Below are 25,406 nucleotides of genomic sequence, written 5' to 3'. Positions count from 1 at the left end.
GTCTGCAGAACCTTTAGCTGACTGCAGCAGGTGACCTGCAGCACTATGTCTGCAGAACCTTTAGCTGACTGCAGCAGGTGACCTGCAGCACTATGTCTGCAGAGCCTCTAGCTGACTACAGCAGGTGACCTGCAGCACTATGTCTGCAGAACCTTTAGCTGACTGCAGCAGGTGACCTGCAGCACTATGTCTGCAGAGCCTCTAGCTGACTACAGCAGGTGACCTGCAGCACTATGTCTGCAGAACCTCTAGCTGACTGCAGCAGGTGACCTGCAGCACTATGTCTGCAGAACCTTTAGCTGACTACATACAGCAGGTGACCTGCAGCACTATGTCTGCAGAACCTTTAGCTGACTACATACAGCAGGTGACCTGCAGCACTATGTCTGCAGAACCTTTAGCTGACTGCAGCAGGTGACCTGCAGCACTATGTCTGCAGAACCTTTAGCTGACTGCAGCAGGTGACCTGCAGCACTATGTCTGCAGAACCTTTAGCTGACTGCAGCAGGTGACCTGCAGCGCTATGTCTGCAGAACCTTTAGCTGACTGCAGCAGGTGACCTGCAGCACTGTGTCTGCAGAACCTTTAGCTGACTGCAGCAGGTGACCTGCAGCACTATGTCTGCAGAACCTTTAGCTGACTACAGCAGGTGACCTGCAGCACTGTGTCTGCAGAACCTTTAGCTGACTGCAGCAGGTGACCTGCAGCACTGTGTCTGCAGAACCTTTAGCTGACTGCAGCAGGTGACCTGCAGCACTATGTCTGCAGAGCCTCTAGCTGACTGCAGCAGGTGACCTGCAGCACTATGTCTGCAGAGCCTCTAGCTGACTACAGCAGGTGACCTGCAGCACTATGTCTGCAGAGCCTCTAGCTGACTGCAGCAGGTGACCTGCAGCTCTATGTCTGCAGAACCTTTAGCTGACTACATACAGCAGGTGTTTTCTTCATTATTCGTGTGTCGCTTGTTGTTTGCTTCACGACACGTTTCCCACTTTCCCCCACACCTGGTGTCGGATCAGAAACAAACGCTTTACCGGCAGCCCTCGCCTCCTCCTCGCTGACGCTGGATCAGATGGGATGGAATCCAAACAGCCCCTAACCTCCTCCTCGCTGACGCTGGATCAGATGGGATGGAATCCAAACAGCCCCTAACCTCCTCCTCGCTGACGCTGGATCAGATGGGATGGAATCCAAACAGCCCCTAACCTCCTCCTCGCTGACGCTGGATCAGATGGGACGGAATCCAAACGGATCCATTTCCCTGAAAAGTCAGGGTTTTTGGACGGGTTGCCAGGTTTCAACGTGGGCTATACACAATGTGGAGCGACGGCCAAGTGACCCAAAGGTCACGCACTAACTGACCATGGTGGCCAAGTGACCCAAAGGTCACGCACTAACTGACCATGGTGGCCAAGTGACCCAAAGGTCACGCGCTAACTGACCATGGTGGCCAAGTGACCCAAAGGTCACGCACTAACTGACCATGGTGGCCAAGTGACCCCAAAGGTCACGCGCCATGACGAGAAATGCTTGTCAACGTCCATTTTTCACTGACAAAAACTATACCGGAAAATGGAAACTAAATAAAAACTATATGCTATGATAAAAACTAAAGACTAAATATACTGACAATTTTGTCAGAATACAAAAATGTTAAGGAGGGACTAAGAGATCCAGTAGAACTAAAAGACAAGACATCTTATGATTGCTTGATTTTGCTCTGGTTTTGCGCTCTGAAAATAGCAGATCTACAAGCTCACAATGCGTTGCACTGTGACACGCTGTGAGCTTGTAGATCGGCTATATTCAGTGGGGGGGGGGGGGGGGGGGGGGAAACATCTGTAGATTTAATCGACTTAAATACTGAAACATTTCAGATGATTATTTTTGAAAAACGACTGACATAGAAACATAGCTTTTTCAGGATGTGTAGAAGACATTTTTTAGAATCTGATCTCGGGTCAGAATGAAAACTGTCAGGATGTATAGAAGACATTTTTTTAGAATCTGATCTCGGGTCAGAATGAAAACTGTCAGGATGTATAGAAGACATTTTTTAGAATCTGATCTCGGGTCAGAATGGGGTTTAAAGGAGGAATATAGTCGACCCAAACATATTAACGGATCTCTCTCTTTAAGTGCACTAATACTAATGTCCTCATCCATCAATGCTACCGGTCTGGCAGAGAAAAAGCTGTACTATACAGTTGATTCATATGTAAACAACACAGTGTATAGATAGCATTTCTGTAGACTTAGATAGCATCTGATACAGACTTATAGCATGTTATGTAGACGGCACTATAATTGCATTGTATATAGTCATAGCACGTCATAGTACATATGTATAGCATAGTAGTATATATATATAGTTTATATGTATAGTCTCATAATATAGATATTCCACTGTTACTTTCTTAGCTTATGCATGTTTTATGATAAATGCTTTTGTGATGTATTCCCATGCTTTTGTTCTTGATTATTGTAAGTCGCTCTGGATTAAGAGCGTCTGCTAAATGCCTAAATTGTAAATTGTAAATTGTACTATACAGTTGATTCATATGTAAACAACACAGTGCCAGCTGGGATGTGCCGTGGCGTTGGGTAGGCAGGGGGGGGGTCCCATTGCCATTTACATGAGAAGTCACACCCCACCGGGGGTCGGGGGAGGGAGAGAGAGAGAGACAGAGAGAGAGAGAGACAGAGAGAGAGACAGAGAGAGAGAGAGAGAGGGGGCCCCTTTAATAACTAAAAGAGGCACTGACCGAGACAAGAGCACCAGGGCGTAAAAAAAAGGGCTCCATTTCCACTGGATTTCATCTGATCTCAGGACGGAGAACACAGAAGAGAACACCATAATACAACTGTTTCATCTGATCTCAGGACGGAGAACACAGAAGAGAACACCATAATACAACTGTTTCATCTGATCTCAGGACGGAGAACACAGAAGAGAACACCATAATACAACTGTAAAAACAAGACAAGAAGAGAGGACATCTCATTATTGACTGGAAAACAAGCGGACTCGGCACACTTTATAGGCTATACAACAATTCTATTTCTCTATTCTAAAAAAGGACAAGAGAGGACATCTCATTATTGACTGGGAAACAAGCGGACTCGGCACACTTTATAGGCTATACAACAATTCTATTTCTCTATTCTAAAAAAGGACAAGAGAGGACATCTCATTATTGACTGGAAAACAAGCGGACTTCGCACACTTTATAGGCTATACAACAATTCTATTTCTCTATTCTAAAAAAGGACAAGAGAGGACATCTCATTATTGACTGGGAAACAAGCGGACTCGGCACACTTTATAGGCTATACAACAATTCTATTTCTCTATTCTAAAAAAGGACAAGAGAGGACATCTCATTATTGACTGGGAAACAAGCGGACTTCGCACACTTTATAGGCTATACAACAATTCTATTTCTCTATTCTAAAAAAGGACAAGAGAGGACATCTCATTATTGACTGGGAAACAAGCAGACTTCACACACTTTATAGGCTATACAACAATTCTATTTCTCTATTCTAAAAAAGGACAAGAGAGGACATCTCATTATTGACTGGAAAAACAAGCGGACTTCACACACTTTATATATATATATAAGGCTACAATTCTATTTCTCTTATTTCGAAAGAAAGGAGACCTCGGAAACCCAAAAGGACCCAGTCCAGTCCAGTGTGGCCATGTTCTCCGTGTGTCTGGAGTTCTTGGGCCTGGGCGCGTGCGTGACGGGCTCCCTGCTGGTGATGGTGGCGTGCGGCCTGCCCACCTGGAAGGTGACGGCGTTCATCGACTCCAACATCGTGATCGCGCAGACCATCTGGGACGGCCTGTGGATGTCGTGCGTGGTCCAGAGCACGGGCCAGATGCAGTGCAAGGTGCACGACTCGGTGCTGGCGCTGTCGCAGGACCTGCAGGTGGCGCGCGCCCTCTCGGTGGTGGCCGCCGTGCTGGGTGTGTGCGGGCTGGGCGTCATGGTGGCCGGCGCGCGCTGCACCAACTGCATCCAGGTGAATGTTATGTTAACCCCATTCTGACCTGGGATCAGATTCTATAAAAATGTCTTGTCTTCTATACATCCTGACAGTTTTTCCATTCTGACCTGAGATCAGATTCTAAAGAAATGTCTTGTCTTCTATAGCCTACATCCTGACAGTTTTCCATTCTGACCTGAGATCAGATTCTAAAGAAATGTCTTCTATACATCCTGACAGTTTTCCATTCTGACCTGAGATCAGATTCTAAAGAAATGTCTTCTATACATCCTGACAGTTTTTCCATTCTGACCTGAGATCAGATTCTATAAAAATGTCTTGTCTTCTATACATCCTGACAGTTTTCCATTCTGACCTGAGATCAGATTCTAAAAATGTCAGTCGTTCTTCGATTTTTCAAAAATAGCAGACCTACAAGCTCGAGCTATGAGCTTGTAGATCTGCTATTTTTCAATAGCTAAAGCATAGCATGATGCTGACACCAAAATGGGTTCCCGTTCAGAATGGGATAAAGAAAAGAAGCAAGTGTTGTTTTTGTCGACTATATAAGGGCCAGTGTTGTTTTTGGCAGCAAATAATCGATTTTAGTTTTAGTCATAGTCTTTGGACTGAAACTTCATTTAGTTTTAGTCACATTTTAGTCACCTGGAAATGTCTTAGTGTTAGTCTAGTTTTAGTCGACTAAATGTCATAAGATTTTAGTCGACTAAATCTACAGGTGATTTAGTCGACTAAAATGTATTTTGGCGTGTCTTGATGCCGTCGTAATGAGTGTTTTTACACATGCTGAAAATAGCCGATCTACAAGCTTGTAGATCGGCTATTTTCAGCATGCAACCAAGAGTAAAATTACTTATACTGGATCTCTTGTCCACTAGTCCCTTCCTAACATTTTAGTCTAGTTTTTATTTGTCGGAAATATTTGGCGAAATTTTCAGTATATTTAGTCTTAGTTTTAGTCATCATAGCTTAGTTTTCATTTAGTTTCCATTCGTTTTTGTCAGTGAAAAAAGGTAGTCGACGAACATTTTTCGTCTTAGTTTTAGTCGACGAAAACAACACTGATAAGGGCTCCATTTTCGTCTCTCCGCTAAAACCCCTTATCCCTATTAAACTTATTTGTCTTTTCGTTTACTAGTTTGAAAAATAAAAATGTAATAGTTCAACCTATAGCCAATCTATACATTGACACGTTGTGAGCTTGTAGACTGGCCATTTTGTGGCCAAAATGTTTTGAAAAATAGTAAAAAAGAAAAAAAATACACTTGATTGCATGCTGAAAATAGCAGATCTACTGGCGCGTTGTGAGCTTGTAGATCGGCTATTTTCAACAAGTGTAAAATGAGCCATTAGGAAGGACACCATCAAGGCCCGCCAAAACACATTTTAGTCGACTAAATCACCTGTAGATTTAGTCGACTAAAATCTTATGATATTTAGTCGACTAAAACTAGACTAAACACTAATACATTCCAGGTGACTGAAATGTGAACTAAAACTAAATAAAAACGTTTTAAGAGATTTAGACTGAAACTAAAATAGAGATTTGCTGCCAAAAACAACACTTTAAAGAAGGCAGCGGTGGGGAAAAGTGCTCGCATTTAGTTTTATGTAAAAGTCTATGGCTTCTATATCAATACTGCAATGTTATGTAGAAATAGGCCCTTCTCTGTTGCAAGTAAAAGTCTGTAGACTTAGATAGTATTTTAGACAGACTTATACAGTAGCTTGTTACGTAGACAGCACTAGAATTGCATTTCATGTAGTCATAGCACTTTATAGTACACATGTATATTGTATAATATATAATATAGTATAGTATGTATAGTTGACATAGACACTCCAATGTTACGTTCTTAGTTTATACATGATTCATGATAACTACTTTTTATATATGTGATGTATGACATGCTTTTGTTTTAGCTTAAAGGTATATTCAGTGATTTCACTTAATTCAAATATCACTTATTTTTTTGTTTTGTTGTGATAATTCCTCCCTACTATAGAGTGTGCTGGCCATATAAGGAGTTCCTCCCTGTCCCCAGTTAACCCCTGGGGGTCAAAAAAACCTTAGGTTTCGTTTTTGACTCTCTATCCTGATTGGACGAAAGGCTGGGTCCCACAGCCAAAAACGAAACCTAAGGTTTTTTGAGTGAAATCACTGAATATACCTTTAATGTAAGTCGCTCTGGATCAAGAGCGTCTGATAAATGCCTACATTGTAAAGTCCGGAATTCAACATTTACTTTAAGTAAAAGTACAAAAGTATTGGTGTCAAAATGTAGGCCTATACTTAAAGTAGTATAGGCCTACATTAAAAATATGTATGAATATTAGCAGATCTACAAGTTCACAATGCGTCTCCTCACAGCGCGGTGTGAGCTTGTAGATCGGCTATTTTTAAAATGGCCAAAATGTATAAAGGCTATAGGGCTGAACTAAGTGGTTAATGTAGACTTTTTTTTTTAACAATCAAAATCTACAAAGTAACTAAAGTTTTCAAATAATTGTAATGGAGTAAAATGACCTCTGAGATGCAGTGGAGTACTGTCTGAACATTGGAAATACTCCAGTGAAGTAAAAAGTACTTCAAAATTGTGCTTCAGTAGGCTACAGTACTTATGAGTAAATGTACTCGGTTCGCCTACTCTCCACCACTGGGTAATGCCTGTAATGTCTATCGAAGAAGAATTCGATTAAAAAAGATGTATAAGTCAGTGGTTAATTCTCACACTTCTTCATGTCAAGTATAGTGTTGTTTTTGGTAGCAAATTTATATTTTTGTTTCAGTCACATTTTAGTCACCTGGAATGTGTTAGTCGACTAAATCAACTGTAGATTTAGTCGACTAAAATGTATTTTGGCGGGCCTTTTGATGCCGTCGTAATGACTGTTTTTATACACTTGCTGAAAATAGCCGATCTACAAGCTCCGAGCTTGTAGATCGGCTATTTTCAGCATGCAACCAAGTGTAAAATGACTTCTCTTGTCCACTAGTCCCTTCCCAACATTTTAGTCGGCGGCCAAATACAGATAATTCTGGGGGTCCTTGACATGAAAAAGGATTAGAACCACTGACATAGAGAAACATGGGGTTTTTTCAGAAAACTGTCGGAAGGAATTTCGTAGAATCGTCCTGCAGGTCTTAACCCATTTTGCGCGGGAACCCCTTTTGGTGTTAGCGTTATGCTATGCTTTAGCGCTATTGAAAAATAGCAGATCTACAAGCTCATAGCGCGCCACCGAGTGGCGCGCTACGAGCTTGTAGGTCTGCTATTCTTTGAAAAATCGAAGAACGACTGACATAGAAACATAGCTTTTTCAGAAAACTGTCATTTCCAAACAGACATTTTTAGAATCTGATCTCAGGTCAAAATAGGGGTAACCGTTTCATCCCTCTAATATATATATATATATATATATATATATATATATATATATATTCTAAGCTCTAATATCCCCATCCGAACAGGACGAGGTGGTGAAGGCCAAGGTGGTGTTCGCGGGCGGCGTGGTGTACATCTGCAGCGGCCTCCTGGTGCTGGTGCCGCTGTGCTGGATGGCCAACAGCATCATCGTGGACTTCTACGACAGCCGCGTGCCGCCCTCCAAGAAGCGGGAGATCGGAGCCGCCATCTACATCGGCTGGGCCGCCTCGGCGCTGCTCTTCCTGGGGGGGGCGCTGTTGCTCTGCTCCTCCTGCCCCCAGCGGGTGAAGAGCGCCTATCCCATCAAGTACACCAAGAGCATCACCATCAACGGGGACTTTGACAAGAACCATTACGTATAGCATGTTGTTGTTGTTGTCCCCCGCGACCCGACTACGGATAAGCGGTTGAAGATGGTTCCCAGACTCTTTCATGTCAAGGACCTCCCGAATTGACACTACACGCCCCCCCCCCCCCACACACACACACACAGAAACATAGGGTTTTTCAGAAAACTGTCGGAAGGAATTTAGTAGAATCGTCCTCAGGTAAAAACGTTTAATCCCTCTAATATCCCACTGGGTGAAGAGCGAAAAAAAATGGCTACTGGAAAAGGTTCCGCTATAAAGGGTCATCTTAGAGGGATGGATAGGGACGTACCTGTTGTGTCGTGTATGTAATGTATATGTACTGTTATTATGTATGTATTTTAAAGTATTGTTCCGTTCAGTGTGAGAGGACCTCAGTGGAAATAAGTCTCTGGACTTCACTGTGTAATCCTTGAATCGCTGATCATAATGTTGTATTATGATTGCTTTTCTAAATAAATCAAATCAAATCAAATCAATTTGAAAATATATGCCAGGGACCCCCATAATAAGAGAAGGTTTTTTTTATGGCTCCTATAGCAGCTTAAAAATCCGAAAACGCGTCCAGTGTGTGCAGCCAGGCAGGGACCTTATTATGTGGTTTCCAAAGTTTGAAATGAGATGCCAATTAATCCCCTCCTCCCTGGTTAATACAGTATGTATTTTTGTTTTTAAATATATATATATATTTCACAGTATAGTGTCATGGTTAATGTACGGAACTATACAAAGTTCAGGAACTTCTATTGCAGATGAAAGGACATTAAATGTACGAAGAACAAGAACAAACAGCTATGAATGGAAGTCACGGGAATGATTTGACGTTCATGACCGCTGTATTTTAGATCAGACGCCTTTTATAGTTGGTGTGTAAATATAGTTATAACTTTATGTTTATAGCGTTCATAAGTTGCATTTAGAGCTATGTTACCTAAATGCAACGGCATTAGAGCTATGGACCAGAGCTTAGCGTTCATGTGAAGAATGATTCAACATGTCCAGACCATGTGGATGGTTCAACATGTCCAGACCATGTGAATGGGTTCAACATGTCCAGACCATGTGAATGGTTCAACATGTCCACCAGACCATGTGAATGGGTTCAACATGTCCAGACCATGTGAATGGGTTCAACATGTCCAGACCATGTGAATGGTTCAACATGTCCAGACCATGTGAATGGTTCAACATGTCCAGACCATGTGAATGGGTTCAACATGTCCAGACCATGTGAATGGTTCAACATGTCCAGACCATGTGAATGGTTCAACATGTCCAGACCATGTGAATGGGTTCAACATGTCCAGACCATGTGAATGGGTTCAACATGTCCAGACCATGTGAATGGGTTCAACATGTCCAGACCATGTGAATGGGTTCAACATGTCCAGACCATGTGAATGGGTTCAACATGTCCAGACCATGTGAATGGTTCAACATGTCCAGACCATGTGAATGGGTTCAACATGTCCAGACCATGTGAATGGTTCAACATGTCCAGACCATGTGAATGGTTCAACATGTCCAGACCATGTGAATGGTTCAACATGTCCAGACCATGTGAATGGTTCAACATGTCCAGACCATGTGAATGGTTCAACATGTCCACCAGACCATGTGAATGGTTCAACATGTCCAGACCATGTGAATGGTTCAACATGTCCAGACCATGTGAATGGGTTCAACATGTCCAGACCATGTGAATGGTTCAACATGTCCACCAGACCATGTGAATGGTTCAACATGTCCACCAGACCATGTGAATGGTTCAACATGTCCAGACCATGTGAATGGGTTCAACATGTCCAGACCATGTGAATGGTTCAACATGTCCACCAGACCATGTGAATGGTTCAACATGTCCACCAGACCATGTGAATGGTTCAACATGTCCAGACCATGTGAATGGTTCAACATGTCCAGACCATGTGAATGGGTTCAACATGTCCAGACCATGTGAATGGGTTCAACATGTCCAGACCATGTGAATGGTTCAACATGTCCAGACCATGTGAATGGTTCAACATGTCCAGACCATGTGAATGGTTCAACATGTCCAGACCATGTGAATGGTTCAACATGTCCAGACCATGTGAATGGTTCAACATGTCCAGACCATGTGAATGGCTCAACATGTCCAGACCATGTGAATGGCTCAACATGTCCACCAGACCATGTGAATGGTTCAACATGTCCACCAGACCATGTGGATGGTTCAACATGTCCACCAGACCATGTGGATGGTTCAACATGTCCAGACCATGTGAATGGTTCAACATGTCCAGACCATGTGAATGGTTCAACATGTCCAGACCATGTGAATGGTTCAACATGTCCACCAGACCATGTGAATGGTTCAACATGTCCACCAGACCATGTGGATGGTTCAACATGTCCACCAGACCATGTGGATGGTTCAACATGTCCAGACCATGTGAATGGTTCAACATGTCCAGACCATGTGAATGGGTTCAACATGTCCAGACCATGTGAATGGCTCAACATGTCCAGACCATGTGAATGGGTTCAACATGTCCACCAGACCATGTGAATGGTTCAACATGTCCAGACCATGTGAATGGTTCAACATGTCCAGACAATGTGAATGGTTCAACATGTCCAGACCATGTGAATGGGTTCAACATGTCCAGACCATGTGAATGGTTCAACATGTCCAGACCATGTGAATGGTTCAACATGTCCAGACCATGTGAATGGGTTCAACATGTCCACCAGACCATGTGAATGGTTCAACATGTCCACCAGACCATGTGAATGGTTCAACATGTCCACCAGACCATGTGAATGGGTCAACATGTCCAGACCATGTGAATGGTTCAACATGTCCAGACCATGTGAATGGTTCAACATGTCCAGACCATGTGAATGGGTTCAACATGTCCAGACCATGTGAATGGTTCAACATGTCCTGACCATGTGAATGGTTCAACATGTCCACCAGACCATGTGAATGGTTCAACATGTCCAGACCATGTGAATGGTTCAACATGTCCAGACCATGTGAATGGGCTCAACATGTCCAGACCATGTGAATGGTTCAACATGTCCTGACCATGTGAATGGTTCAACATGTCCACCAGACCATGTGAATGGTTCAACATGTCCAGACCATGTGAATGGTTCAACATGTCCTGACCATGTGAATGGTTCAACATGTCCACCAGACCATGTGAATGGTTCAACATGTCCAGACCATGTGAATGGTTCAACATGTCCAGACCATGTGAATGGTTCAACATGTCCAGACCATGTGAATGGGTTCAACATGTCCTGACCATGTGAATGGTTCAACATGTCCAGACCATGTGAATGGTTCAACATGTCCAGACCATGTGAATGGGCTCAACATGTCCAGACCATGTGAATGGTTCAACATGTCCAGACCATGTGAATGGTTCAACATGTCCAGACCATGTGAATGGTTCAACATGTCCTGACCATGTGAATGGGTTCAACATGTCCAGACCATGTGGATGGTTCAACATGTCCAGACCATGTGAATGGTTCAACATGTCCAGACCATGTGAATGGTTCAACATGTCCAGACCATGTGAATGGTTCAACATGTCCAGACCATGTGAATGGGCTCAACATGTCCAGACCATGTGAATGGTTCAACATGTCCAGACCATGTGAATGGGTTCAACATGTCCAGACCATGTGAATGGGCTCAACATGTCCAGACCATGTGAATGGTTCAACATGTCCACCAGACCATGTGAATGGTTCAACATGTCCTGACAATGTGAATGGTTCAACATGTCCTGACAATGTGAATGGTTCAACATGTCCAGACCATGTGAATGGTTCAACATGTCCTGACAATGTGAATGGTTCAACATGTCCTGACAATGTGAATGGTTCAACATGTCCACCAGACCATGTGAATGGTTCAACATGTCCAGACCATGTGAATGGGTTCAACATGTCCAGACCATGTGAATGGTTCAACATGTCCAGACCATGTGGATGGTTCAACATGTCCAGACCATGTGAATGGTTCAACATGTCCAGACCATGTGAATGGTTCAACATGTCCAGACCATGTGGATGCCTCAACATGTCCAGACCATGTGAATGGTTCAACATGTCCAGACCATGTGAATGGTTCAACATGTCCAGACCATGTGAATGGTTCAACATGTCCAGACCATGTGAATGGGTTCAACATGTCCAGACCATGTGAATGGGTTCAACATGTCCAGACCATGTGAATGGGTTCAACATGTCCAGACCATGTGAATGGTTCAACATGTCCAGACCATGTGAATGGGTTCAACATGTCCAGACCATGTGAATGGGTTCAACATGTCCAGACCATGTGAATGGGTTCAACATGTCCAGACCATGTGAATGGTTCAACATGTCCAGACCATGTGAATGGTTCAACATGTCCAGACCATGTGAATGGTTCAACATGTCCAGACCATGTGAATGGTTCAACATGTCCAGACCATGTGAATGGGTTCAACATGTCCACCAGACCATGTGAATGGTTCAACATGTCCTGACCATGTGAATGGTTCAACATGTCCAGACCATGTGAATGGTTCAACATGTCCAGACCATGTGAATGGTTCAACATGTCCAGACCATGTGAATGGCTCAACATGTCCTGACCATGTGAATGGCTCAACATGTCCACCAGACCATGTGAATGGGTTCAACATGTCCAGACCATGTGAATGGTTCAACATGTCCAGACCATGTGAATGGTTCAACATGTCCAGACCATGTGAATGGTTCAACATGTCCAGACCATGTGGATGCCTCAACATGTCCAGACCATGTGAATGGTTCAACATGTCCAGACCATGTGAATGGTTCAACATGTCCACCAGACCATGTGAATGGGTTCAACATGTCCAGACCATGTGAATGGTTCAACATGTCCAGACCATGTGAATGGTTCAACATGTCCACCAGACCATGTGAATGGTTCAACATGTCCAGACCATGTGAATGGTTCAACATGTCCAGACCATGTGAATGGCTCAACATGTCCAGACAATGTGAATGGTTCAACATGTCCACCAGACCATGTGAATGGGTTCAACATGTCCAGACCATGTGAATGGGTTCAACATGTCCAGACCATGTGAATGGGTTCAACATGTCCAGACCATGTGAATGGTTCAACATGTCCAGACCATGTGAATGGGTTCAACATGTCCAGACCATGTGAATGGTTCAACATGTCCAGACCATGTGAATGGTTCAACATGTCCAGACCATGTGAATGGTTCAACATGTCCTGACCATGTGAATGGGTTCAACATGTCCAGACCATGTGAATGGGTTCAACATGTCCAGACCATGTGAATGGGCTCAACATGTCCAGACCATGTGAATGGTTCAACATGTCCAGACCATGTGAATGGGTTCAACATGTCCTGACCATGTGAATGGTTCAACATGTCCAGACCATGTGAATGGTTCAACATGTCCAGACCATGTGAATGGGCTCAACATGTCCAGACCATGTGAATGGTTCAACATGTCCAGACCATGTGGATGGTTCAACATGTCCAGACCATGTGAATGGTTCAACATGTCCAGACCATGTGAATGGTTCAACATGTCCAGACCATGTGAATGGTTCAACATGTCCAGACCATGTGAATGGGCTCAACATGTCCAGACCATGTGAATGGTTCAACATGTCCAGACCATGTGAATGGGTTCAACATGTCCAGACCATGTGAATGGGCTCAACATGTCCAGACCATGTGAATGGTTCAACATGTCCACCAGACCATGTGAATGGTTCAACATGTCCTGACAATGTGAATGGTTCAACATGTCCTGACAATGTGAATGGTTCAACATGTCCAGACCATGTGAATGGTTCAACATGTCCTGACAATGTGAATGGTTCAACATGTCCTGACAATGTGAATGGTTCAACATGTCCACCAGACCATGTGAATGGTTCAACATGTCCAGACCATGTGAATGGGTTCAACATGTCCAGACCATGTGAATGGTTCAACATGTCCAGACCATGTGGATGGTTCAACATGTCCAGACCATGTGAATGGTTCAACATGTCCAGACCATGTGAATGGTTCAACATGTCCAGACCATGTGGATGCCTCAACATGTCCAGACCATGTGAATGGTTCAACATGTCCAGACCATGTGAATGGTTCAACATGTCCAGACCATGTGAATGGTTCAACATGTCCAGACCATGTGAATGGCTCAACATGTCCAGACAATGTGAATGGTTCAACATGTCCACCAGACCATGTGAATGGGTTCAACATGTCCAGACCATGTGAATGGGTTCAACATGTCCAGACCATGTGAATGGTTCAACATGTCCAGACCATGTGAATGGGTTCAACATGTCCAGACCATGTGAATGGTTCAACATGTCCAGACCATGTGAATGGGTTCAACATGTCCAGACCATGTGAATGGGTTCAACATGTCCAGACCATGTGAATGGTTCAACATGTCCAGACCATGTGAATGGTTCAACATGTCCAGACCATGTGAATGGTTCAACATGTCCAGACCATGTGAATGGTTCAACATGTCCAGACCATGTGAATGGGTTCAACATGTCCAGACCATGTGAATGGGTTCAACATGTCCAGACCATGTGAATGGGTTCAACATGTCCAGACCATGTGAATGGTTCAACATGTCCAGACCATGTGAATGGTTCAACATGTCCAGACCATGTGAATGGTTCAACATGTCCAGACCATGTGAATGGTTCAACATGTCCAGACCATGTGAATGGTTCAACATGTCCAGACCATGTGAATGGTTCAACATGTCCAGACCATGTGAATGGCTCAACATGTCCTGACCATGTGAATGGCTCAACATGTCCACCAGACCATGTGAATGGTTCAACATGTCCAGACCATGTGAATGGTTCAACATGTCCAGACCATGTGAATGGTTCAACATGTCCAGACCATGTGAATGGTTCAACATGTCCAGACCATGTGGATGCCTCAACATGTCCAGACCATGTGAATGGTTCAACATGTCCAGACCATGTGAATGGTTCAACATGTCCAGACCATGTGAATGGTTCAACATGTCCAGACCATGTGAATGGTTCAACATGTCCAGACAATGTGAATGGTTCAACATGTCCACCAGACCATGTGAATGGGTTCAACATGTCCAGACCATGTGAATGGGTTCAACATGTCCAGACCATGTGAATGGGTTCAACATGTCCAGACCATGTGAATGGTTCAACATGTCCAGACCATGTGAATGGGTTCAACATGTCCAGACCATGTGAATGGGTTCAACATGTCCAGACCATGTGAATGGGTTCAACATGTCCAGACCATGTGAATGGTTCAACATGTCCAGACCATGTGAATGGTTCAACATGTCCAGACCATGTGAATGGTTCAACATGTCCAGACCATGTGAATGGTTCAACATGTCCAGACCATGTGAATGGGTTCAACATGTCCACCAGACCATGTGAATGGTTCAACATGTCCTGACCATGTGAATGGTTCAACATGTCCAGACCATGTGAATGGTTCAACATGTCCAGACCATGTGAATGGTTCAACATGTCCAGACCATGTGAATGGCTCAACATGTCCTGACCATGTGAATGGCTCAACATGTCCACCAGACCATGTGAATGGGTTCAACATGTCCAGACCATGTGAATGGTTCAACATGTCCAGACCATGTGAATGGTTCAACATGTCCAGACCATGTGAATGGTTCAACATGTCCAGACCATGTGAATGGTTCAACATGTCCAGACCATGTGAATGGTTCAACATGTCCAGACCATGTGAATGGTTCAACATGTCCACCAGACCATGTGAATGGGTTCAACATGTCCAGACCATGTGAATGGTTCAACATGTCCACCAGACCATGTGAATGGTTCAACATGTCCACCAGACCATGTGGATGGTTCAACATGTCCAGACCATGTGAATGGTTCAACATGTCCAGACCATGTGAATGGTTCAACATGTCCAGACCATGTGAATGGGTTCAACATGTCCAGACCATGTGGATGGGTTCAACATGTCCAGACCATGTGAATGGTTCAACATGTCCAGACCATGTGAATGGTTCAACATGTCCAGACCATGTGAATGGTTCAACATGTCCAGACCATGTGAATGGTTCAACATGTCCAGACCATGTGAATGGTTCAACATGTCCAGACCATGTGAATGGTTCAACATGTCCAGACCATGTGAATGGTTCAACATGTCCAGACCATGTGAATGGTTCAACATGTCCAGACCATGTGAATGGTTCAACATGTCCAGACCATGTGAATGGTTCAACATGTCCAGACCATGTGAATGGTTCAACATGTCCACCAGACCATGTGAATGGTTCAACATGTCCAGACCAGTGTGCACTGATATACTGAATCAAAGGCTGGCCTACTCACTGCGACACATTTGCATGTCGATACATGTCGGCTAGCCAGCCTGTTGTGTATTTTTAATTAAACACTGTAATTTTTTAAGTTTTATATGACATAATGATGTTTTTTTTATAATAAAGGTGAACACAGCAATGATTTATACTCGTAGCCTAAGCGTGTATTATAAGGCATTGCATGTCAGAAGTTCAGAACTGTTTTTATATCTTTAAAATATATATATATATATATGCAACAGCACGCAACAATAAACAATAGGCCTATGGGAAATAACAGAGTGTTACTGGAAGGTTCAATTACTTCTGGGATATTAACACTTTTAGACCTGACGTAGCAATTTCTGGAAAAAACCTCATGTTTCTGTATCAGTGGTTCTCAATATTTTATGTCAAGAACCCCAAAAATTATATGTAATTGCCCGCCGAAACCCCATCTGAAAATATGTTCTTCCAGGGACCCCCCCAGAAGCAAAGATTTTAGTTAAAAACGTGAGAATATTCAAAGATCTGCGCCACATTTTCACGATTAAAAAATAAATAGCAGAACTACAACTTGTAGATCTGCTATTTTTCAATAGCTATAAAGTATAACATAATGCTTTGAAACACCAAAAGGGTGTTCCCGCACAAACTGGGTTAACACTTTCCAAACATGTCACTGCGTGCATTGTTGGCATTGTTTTGTTATTGCGTGTGACCCCATTGTTCAGTCTATACGCTTATTGTACTTTATGGTGTGAATATCCTGGCGTTTGAGAGGCTACAGTGCTTATCTACAATCACCCACTCAAACCCAATACAGATTTAGTTTATACTGTTCTGTACTGTACCAGCCCCCCCTTCTTTGTCTGTATATACCAATGGTTTTCATTATTTATGGGTTTGATGTGATTTCTAGGCTATTTTTAAGGCTGTTATTTTACAGTGGGATCTACAAGATGACAAGGCAAAGAGCGCTGATGGGATGGTGTGATAGTGTTTGGGGTGGGTGGGTGGGTGGGGTCCGACTTCCAAAGAGCATTTGACGTCCTAGATCAGTGGTTTGCAAAGTGTGGTCACTAGCACTAGAAGGTCTGAAGAAAAAAGGGCAAAACTAGCATGTGCTTAAATTCATATTTAGAAAATGTTTCAGATGTCAAAAATTTCTGAGATGATAGAATGATGATGGTTGATGATGGTCATGGAAGAGGAACCTTCTGAAACCTTCCTGGGCAAAGATAATTAACTTTAAAATATTTTAAAAAAACGGTCAAAATGACCTCTCAGACCTTCTAGTGCTAGGGGGCGACGTGTTGTTGTGAGCTTGTATGGATCGGCAATTTTCTCTGCGCAACATGCTTCTCTATAGAAAATATTCAAATGACTGAAATCATGTCTGAGTGGTGACGGAGAACTGTAATCTAAAAGCTGGAGGCCTGAGGCAATGTTTATTAGTTCTCAAACGTCCCGACAAAATGTATGTACATTAGGTTGGTCAAAATGTATGTACATTAGGTTGGTCAAAATGTATGTACATTAGGTTGGTCAAAATGTATGTACATTGGGTTGGTCAAAATGTATGTACATTAGGTTGGTCAAAATGTATGTACATTAGGTTGGTCAAAATGTATGTACATTAGGTTGGTCAAAATGTATGTACATTAGGTTGGTCAAAATGTATGTACATTAGGTTGGTCAAAATGTATGTACATTAGGTTGGTCAAAATGTATGTACATTAGGTTGGTCAAAATGTATGTACATTAGGTTGGTCAAAATGTATGTACATTAGGTTGGTCAAAATGTATGTACATTAGGTTGGTCAAAATGTATGTACATTAGGTTGGTCAAAATGTATGTACATTAGGTTGGTCAAAATGTATGTACATTAGGTTGGTCAAAATGTATGTACATTAGGTTGGTCAAAATGTATGTACATTAGGTTGGTCAAAATGTATGTACATTAGGTTGGTCAAAATGTATGTACATTAGGTTGGTCAAAATGTATGTACATTAGGTTGGTCAAAATGTATGTACATTAGGTTGCGGACCCCTATCCGAAAATATGTTGTGCCAGTTGACCCCAGGCCCCAGTTGACAAATCTTGTATGTCAAATGTTGTGTTTTTCCCTTTTTTTAACCCATTCTGGACGTGGTGTAAGCCTTATGTTATACTTTAGCTGTTGACAAATAGCAGATCTACAAGCTCATAGCGTGGCACCGAGTGCCGTGCTATGAGCTTGTAGTTCTGCTATTTTTAAAAAATCGTGAAAATGTGGTGCAAATCTTTGAATATATATTAGCGAACATTTCAACTCAAATCTCTGCTTCTGCATGGGGAATAATATATTTTTCAAATTGGGGTCGGCGGCCAAATAATCATAATTCTGGAGGTCCTTGACATGAAATATTGAGCACCACTGATACAGAAACATGAGGTATTTCAGAAAACTGTCAGGATTTAGAAGACTTTTTTTAATTTTTTTAATATTGACGTCAGGCCTAAATGGGTACAATCATGTCTATAATGGTTAGAGTGATTTTCATACCCGGGAACCCATCTCAACACCCCGACCCGACCCCTGGGGACCTCCGTACCGTACGCGACGCCACTGTGAGAACTAGTTTGGGTTCTTCTTTAAGCCCGTAAACAGACCCCCCCCCCCCTCCCCTCCCCTCCCCACACCCACCCACCCACGCTATCATCAACATAATGAGTTTGGTCATTAAGCTGCTACTGTTGGGCCAGGAGGAAACTGTATGTGGGTCAGCATAGCCCCCCCCCCCCCCCACCACCACCACCACCACCCCCCTCCCCCCCCCCCCCCCTGCACTCCTACTGGCCTGACCCCCCAACCAGTGTTGTTTTTGGCAGCAAATTTCTATTTTAGTTTTAGTCACATAGTCTTTGGACTGAAACTTAATTTAGTCTTAGTCACATTTTAGTCACCTGGAAATGTCTTAGTGTTAGTCTAGTTTTAGTCGAGTAAATGTCATGAGATTTTAGTCGACTAAATCTACAGGTGATTTAGTCGACTAAAATGTATTTTGCTGGGGCTTGTAGCCGTCATAATGACTTATTTTACACTTGCTGAAAATCATGCAAGCATGCAACCAAGTGTAAAATGACTTATAGTGGATCTCTTGTCCACTAGTCCCTTCCTAACATTTTAGTCTAGTTTTTATTTGTCGACGAAATTGTCAATATATTTGGTCTTATAGTTTTAGTCATCGTAGCTTAGTTTTCATTTAGTTTCCATTTGTTTTAGTCAGTGGAAAAAGGTAGTCGACGAACATTTTTCATCTTAGTTTTAGTCGACGAAAACAACACTGCCCCCCCCCCCCACCCACCACCCCACCCTCCACTCCTAAATACTGCACACAACATGAACATGCACAGGACAACAACTTTGCACGCACACACGGTCACACATGCAGGAGAACAAAGGAATGCAGCCAGCCAGCACGCAACCCCCCCCCTCTCTCTCTCACACACACACACACACACACACACACACACACACACACACACACACACACACACACACGCACACACACACACACACACACACACACGCACACACAAACACAATAGAAAACCTGGGGGGTGCATGACTTCTATTGTAGTGTGTGTTACTTTGTCGTATGCAGAGACAGTCACATGCAAAAAACAGCATATCGTTACTGTCGGGGGGGGGGGGGGGGGGGGAAACCTCATAACTCCATTTTTGAGGTTTTTGATTGTTATTTTTTTGCATAAATCAGTGCAATTGAACACCCTTTACGTCTGTGTGTGTGTGTTGTTTCGAAAATATTGAACCAATGTATATAGTAAAGTAGTAAAAAGTGCTTTGGACAAAACCTCTCAACTCCATTGGACCCTCAAAGTGTTCTGCTAAAGCAACTATAACTCCACCGCCTCTCCCCCTCTCATGGAAGTAATTGCAGTGTTGTTTTCGTCGCGCTGCGACGCGTTGTGAGCTTGTAGATCGGCTATTTTCAGCAAGTGTAAAAACAGTCCTTACGACGGCATCAAGGCCCGCCAAAACACATTTTAGTCGACTAAATCACCTGTAGATTTAGCCGACTAAAATCATACGACATTTAGTCGACTAAAACTAGACTAAACACTAGAACATTCCAGGTGACTAAAATGTGACTAAAACTAAGTGAAAACTATTCAAGAGACTATATGACTAAAACTAAAATAGAAATTTGCTGCCAAAAACGACACTGAGTAATTGACAATATATAAAGTCACAACACCAACTTTGATGAGGCTGTATTGATTTCCACCGTAGTCTGAAAACCCACCTTTTCAGACTCCATCATGGCCCATAGCACTTACCCTATACCCTATACCCTAAACCCACCTTTTCAGACTCCATCATGGCCCATAGCACTTACCCTATACCCTATACCCTAAACCCACCTTTTTAGACTCCATCATGGCCCATAGCACTTACCCTATACCCCCTTAGATAGCATTTCTCTAGACTTAGATAGCATCTGATACAGACTTATAGCATGTTATGTAGACAGCACTATAATTGCATTTGTATGTAGGTGGCGCTGTTGTGCCAGAAACAGAGAGAGGGATAGTGCTGGCGCTGCACTGTTGCCTGCTAATGAGAGAGAGAGAGAGAGAGAGAGAGAGAGAGAGGTGGGGGGGAGTTGCACCACTCAGTTCACATGGGTGTGATTTTTGTATATAGTATAAAAAAATCACACCCGTGTGAAGTGAGTGGTGCAACTCCGTGTGGGGGTCCTCGGTGTCCCCGGCTGTCGCACTGCCACGCCACACAGTGTGAGCTTGTAGATCAGCACAGTGTGAGCTTGTAGATCAGCACAGTGTGAGCTTGTAGATCAGCACAGTGTGAGCTTGTAGATCAGCACAGTGTGAGCTTGTAGATCAGCTCAGTGTGAGCTTGTAGATCAGCACAGTGTGAGCTTGTAGATCAGCACAGTGTGAGCTTGTAGATCAGCTCAGTGTGAGCTTGTAGATCAGCACAGTGTGAGCTTGTAGATCAGCACAGTGTGAGCTTGTAGATCAGCTCAGTGTGAGCTTGTAGATCAGCTCAGTGTGAGCTTGTAGATCAGCACAGTGTGAGCTTGTAGATCAGCACAGTGTGAGCTTGTAGATCAGCACAGTGTGAGCTTGTAGATCAGCACAGTGTGAGCTTGTAGATCAGCACAGTGTGAGCTTGTAGATCAGCTCAGTGTGAGCTTGTAGATCAGCACAGTGTGAGCTTGTAGATCAGCAGTGTGAGCTTGTAGATCAGCACAGTGTGAGCTTGTAGATCAGCACAGTGTGAGCTTGTAGATCAGCACAGTGTGAGCTTGTAGATCAGCACAGTGTGAGCTTGTAGATCAGCTCCCTCTGGAGCGAGTGTGGAAAGTGGCCCTCCCCTGAGCTATATGTACTTTTATTTTTAACCCGTTCTGACCTGAGATCAGATTCTAAAAATGTCTTCTACATCCTGACAGTTTTCATTCTGACCTGAGATCAGATTCTAAAAATGTCAGTCGCTCTTCGATTTTTCTAAAAATAGCAGACCTACAAGCTCGTAGCGCGCCACTCGGTGGCGCGCTACGAGCTTGTAGGTCTGCTATTTTTCAATAGCTAAAGCATAACATAATGCTAACACCAAAATGGGTTTATGATGATCTGCAGCTGGGTCTGCAGAATGGGTTAACGACTCAAAATGAAGACATGTAATCAATCAATGTGTTTTAATTAATGTCATTTACACAACCGCATAAATTATAATGAAATATGTACAGTGAGTTTTCCATTGAGGCACAAGAAGAGTGTGGACTGCAAAATGTTTTCATATTAGAAAAGATAACACTTCAACATGTAGCTCTTTAGCCCGCAGACATTAACCCATTCTGACCCGAGATCAGATTCATACGAGGTTTCCACTGGACACACACTGGGTTCTGATTAACCCATTCTGACCTGAGATCAGATTCTAAAAAATGTCAGTCGTTCTTCGATTTTTCAAAAAAAGAGCAGACCTACAAGCTCATATCGCGCCACTCGGTGGCGCGCTATGAGCTTGTAGATCTGCTATTTTTCAATAGCTAAAGCATAACATGATGCTGACACCAAAAGGGGTTCCCCGTTCAGAATGGGTTAAACTGATCATTTCAATCATGCACAGAACAGAACAATAGGCATTGAGCACATTTCATCAAGTCACTAATTATTGTCCTATATGGCACCCGAAACACACAAAAAACAAACACAAATAAAAAGGAAAGGAAACATAATTTCCCCGTCAATACAGACTCAATAGGTGTTCCTCTTACAACATTCTGTACAGCAGCATCTGCTTTAATCACACTTAAATTAACCCATTCTGAACGGGAACCCATTTTGGTGTTAGCATCATGTTATGCTTTAGCTATTGAAAAATAGCAGATCTACAAGCTCATAGCGCGCCACCGAGTGGCGCGCTATGAGCTTGTAGGTCTGCTATTTTTTTTAAATCGAAGAACGACTGACATTTTTTTAATCTGATCTCAGGTCAGAATGGGTTCATCAGACCATAGTGTGTGTCCAGTGGAAACATCGTATGAATCTGATCTCAGGTCAGAATGGGTTCATCAGACCATAGTGTGTGTCCAGTGGAAACATCGTATGAATCTGATCTCAGGTCAGAATCGTTTAATCACACTTAAATTAAACATGTAATTCCTATGGAGACACTGAGGACACAGTACATGAAGTCTGTTGTGGAATCAGAAAAAAAACCCCACAACACCACTGCCCTCCAGTGGCCAGCCTGTGCCAGTGAACACAGCAGATAATGGAAGGAGTGGATGGAGTGGCATCATCTGTTCATTCACACACAAGTTAGGCTCTGTTTTTTTAACCCATTCTGACCTGAGATCAGATTCTAAAAAATGTCTGTTTGAAAATGACAGTTTTCTGAAAAAAGCTCTGTTTCTATGTCAGTCGTTCTTCGATTTTTTCCAAAATAGCAGACCTACAAGCTCGTAGCGCGCCACTCGGTGGCGCGCTATGAGCTTGTAGATCTGATATTTTTCAATAGCTAAAGCATAACGTAATGCTAACACCAAAAGGGATTCCCGTTCAGAATGGGTTAAAATATGGTATTTTTAGGCATTCTAAGTTCCATGCTGTGGGTCCCCAGAATGTAAGCACCCTCCTGATAATGGCCTTCTGATAAATTATATACAGTCGGAGTCAGAAGATCCGGAGCTGGACTCAAGAAGATCCGGAGCTGGACTCAAGAAGATCCGGGAGCTGGACTCAAGAAGATCCGGGAGCTGGACTCAAGAAGATCCGGAGCTGGACTCAAGAAGATCCGGAGCTGGACTCAAGAAGATCCCGGAGCTGGACTCAAGAAGATCCGGTTTCCAGATGGCAGGAAATCTTCATTGTCCTTCATTGAGTTCTCCCTGTGATGTCACAGTGATCATGTAGCAGACAGGAGGTCATATTATAGTTTATAGAGGGATGGATCATCATTATGATCACCATATTCAGACAGCATCCATCTGGCCAGCCAAGGTGCAACTCCCCATAGACAGCCCATTCATCCAAACAGAACAGTCACGTCTAATTGTATTAACCCGTTCTGACCTGAGATCAGATTAAAAAAAATCTCTTCTACATCCTGACAGTTTTCTGAAAAAGCTATGTTTCAACGTCAAACTCACCCAACGTCGCAGCTGTACGAAAAAAAAGCTTGAATTATTGCTCTTTCAACCTGCAACGTGTTTGTTTCATAATAAAAATCCACTGTTTGCTTTTTTCTAAGCGTTGGGTAGTTTGGAAGCGCTCGTTTGTATACCACGCAACGGCCCAGGCGCACCACCCTGTTTTGAATGTGCACACAATGCAGTCGGCAGCAGGACGTCGCTTTACCGATAACGAGCGCTTCCAAACTCTGACACTTAGAGCTGCACGGAATTTCTTGACATAAAGTATCTCATAACATTATTTAACAACTCTCTACGCCTATGGTGGATTTTTATGAAACAAAAACTTTGCGGATTGAAAGAGGATAATTCAAGCTTTTTCGTACAGCTGCAACGTTTGAGAGTTTAACGTCGTTTAACCCATTTTGCGCGGGAACCCCTTTTGGTTTTAGCATTACGTTATGCTTTAGCTATTGAAAAATAGCAGATCTACAAGCTCATAGCGCGCCACCGAGTGGCGCACTACGAGCTTGTAGGTCTGCTATTTTTGGAAAAATCAGAGAACGACTGACATAGAAACAAAGCTTTTTTCAGAAAACTGTCATTTTCGAACAGACATTTTTAGAATCTGATCTCAGGTCAGAATGGGTTCATCAGACCAGTGTGTGTCCAGTGGAAACCTCGTATGAATCTGATCTCAGGTCAGAATGGCTTAATACAATTATTTAGGACTTTTATGTTTCGTCAAATAAGTTGCACCTATAGTTATCAACCTCGCTGGCAAGACGGAGGCAGTCTGCATATTATGGTCACTACATTCAGTCACTAGACAGAGAGGTCTAGGGCTTGTTTGTTTAGACATGACGAGGGTCTAGGGCTTGTTTGTTTAGACATGACGAGGGTCTAGGGCTTGTATTCCTTCAGCAGCTGTCCGGCGATCACCAGTCTCTGGATCTCGCTGGTCCCCTCGTAGATCTCCGTGATGCGCGCGTCGCGGTAGTGCCTCTCCGCTGGCATGTCCGTCACGTAGCCCATCCCTCCCAGCACCTGGATGGCCTTTTGACGGGGCGGGAAAGAGAAGAGAAGTGTGTTGGGAGGGCGTTTTGCGCGCACACACACACACACACACACACACACAGACACAGACACAGAGAGACACACACACACACACACACACACACACACACACACACACACACACACACACACACACACACACACACACACACACACACACACACACACACACACACACACACACACACACACACACACACACACACACACACACACACACACACACACACACACACACACACACAGAGCCTGGGGGTCAATGTGCGCTGATGTGGCGCTTGTTTATATTTCTAAAACGGGTAGTCCCAATACTTCATTCTGATTGGCTGGTTACCGTCACGTGACCGGTGTAAATTTCACCGATAACCCACACACCTTCAATCACTTTGTATCATCCTGCAGCCTTGTAGCTGAACTGGGGAAGGGGAGCGCTTGATT

The 25,406-nt window shown here is 43.3% G+C and overlaps 2 protein-coding genes across 5 annotated transcripts in view; one reads left to right on the top strand and one right to left on the bottom strand.

Annotated features, from left to right (window-relative positions):
• Positions 1-2,934: 2,934 nt before the first annotated feature.
• Positions 2,935-25,406, top strand: part of cldn5b (claudin 5b) — a 22,946-nt gene continuing 474 nt past the window's right edge. Inside the window, exons 1-2 of one of the 2 annotated variants that reach the window (XR_014570988.1) lie at positions 2,935-4,032; positions 7,490-7,993. Coding sequence is in view for 1 of the 2 variants with exons in the window: in XM_083793852.1 (XP_083649978.1) it covers positions 3,706-4,032; positions 7,490-7,807 (645 nt within the window). In the remaining variant the exon portion in view is untranslated. Of the gene's footprint in view, positions 4,033-7,489; positions 8,406-25,406 lie in introns of those variants that run through there. The other variant, XM_083793852.1, reaches the window with a different exon arrangement.
• The window catches only part of acads (acyl-CoA dehydrogenase short chain), a 21,951-nt gene continuing 18,478 nt past the window's right edge, over positions 21,934-25,406 (bottom strand). For all 3 annotated transcript variants that reach the window (XM_083793841.1, XM_083793840.1, XM_083793842.1), the window contains one exon: positions 21,934-24,947. In XM_083793841.1, coding sequence (XP_083649967.1) covers positions 24,795-24,947 — 153 coding nt within the window. In that variant the 3' untranslated portion in view covers positions 21,934-24,794. The remainder of the gene's footprint in view (positions 24,948-25,406) is intronic.

The sequence above is a fragment of the Protomyctophum parallelum genome (genome assembly GCF_964188405.1).
Source record: "Protomyctophum parallelum genome assembly, chromosome: 21".
NCBI classification, from domain to species: Eukaryota; Metazoa; Chordata; class Actinopteri; order Myctophiformes; family Myctophidae; genus Protomyctophum; species Protomyctophum parallelum.
This window is presented reverse-complemented; position numbering and strand designations above follow the sequence as displayed.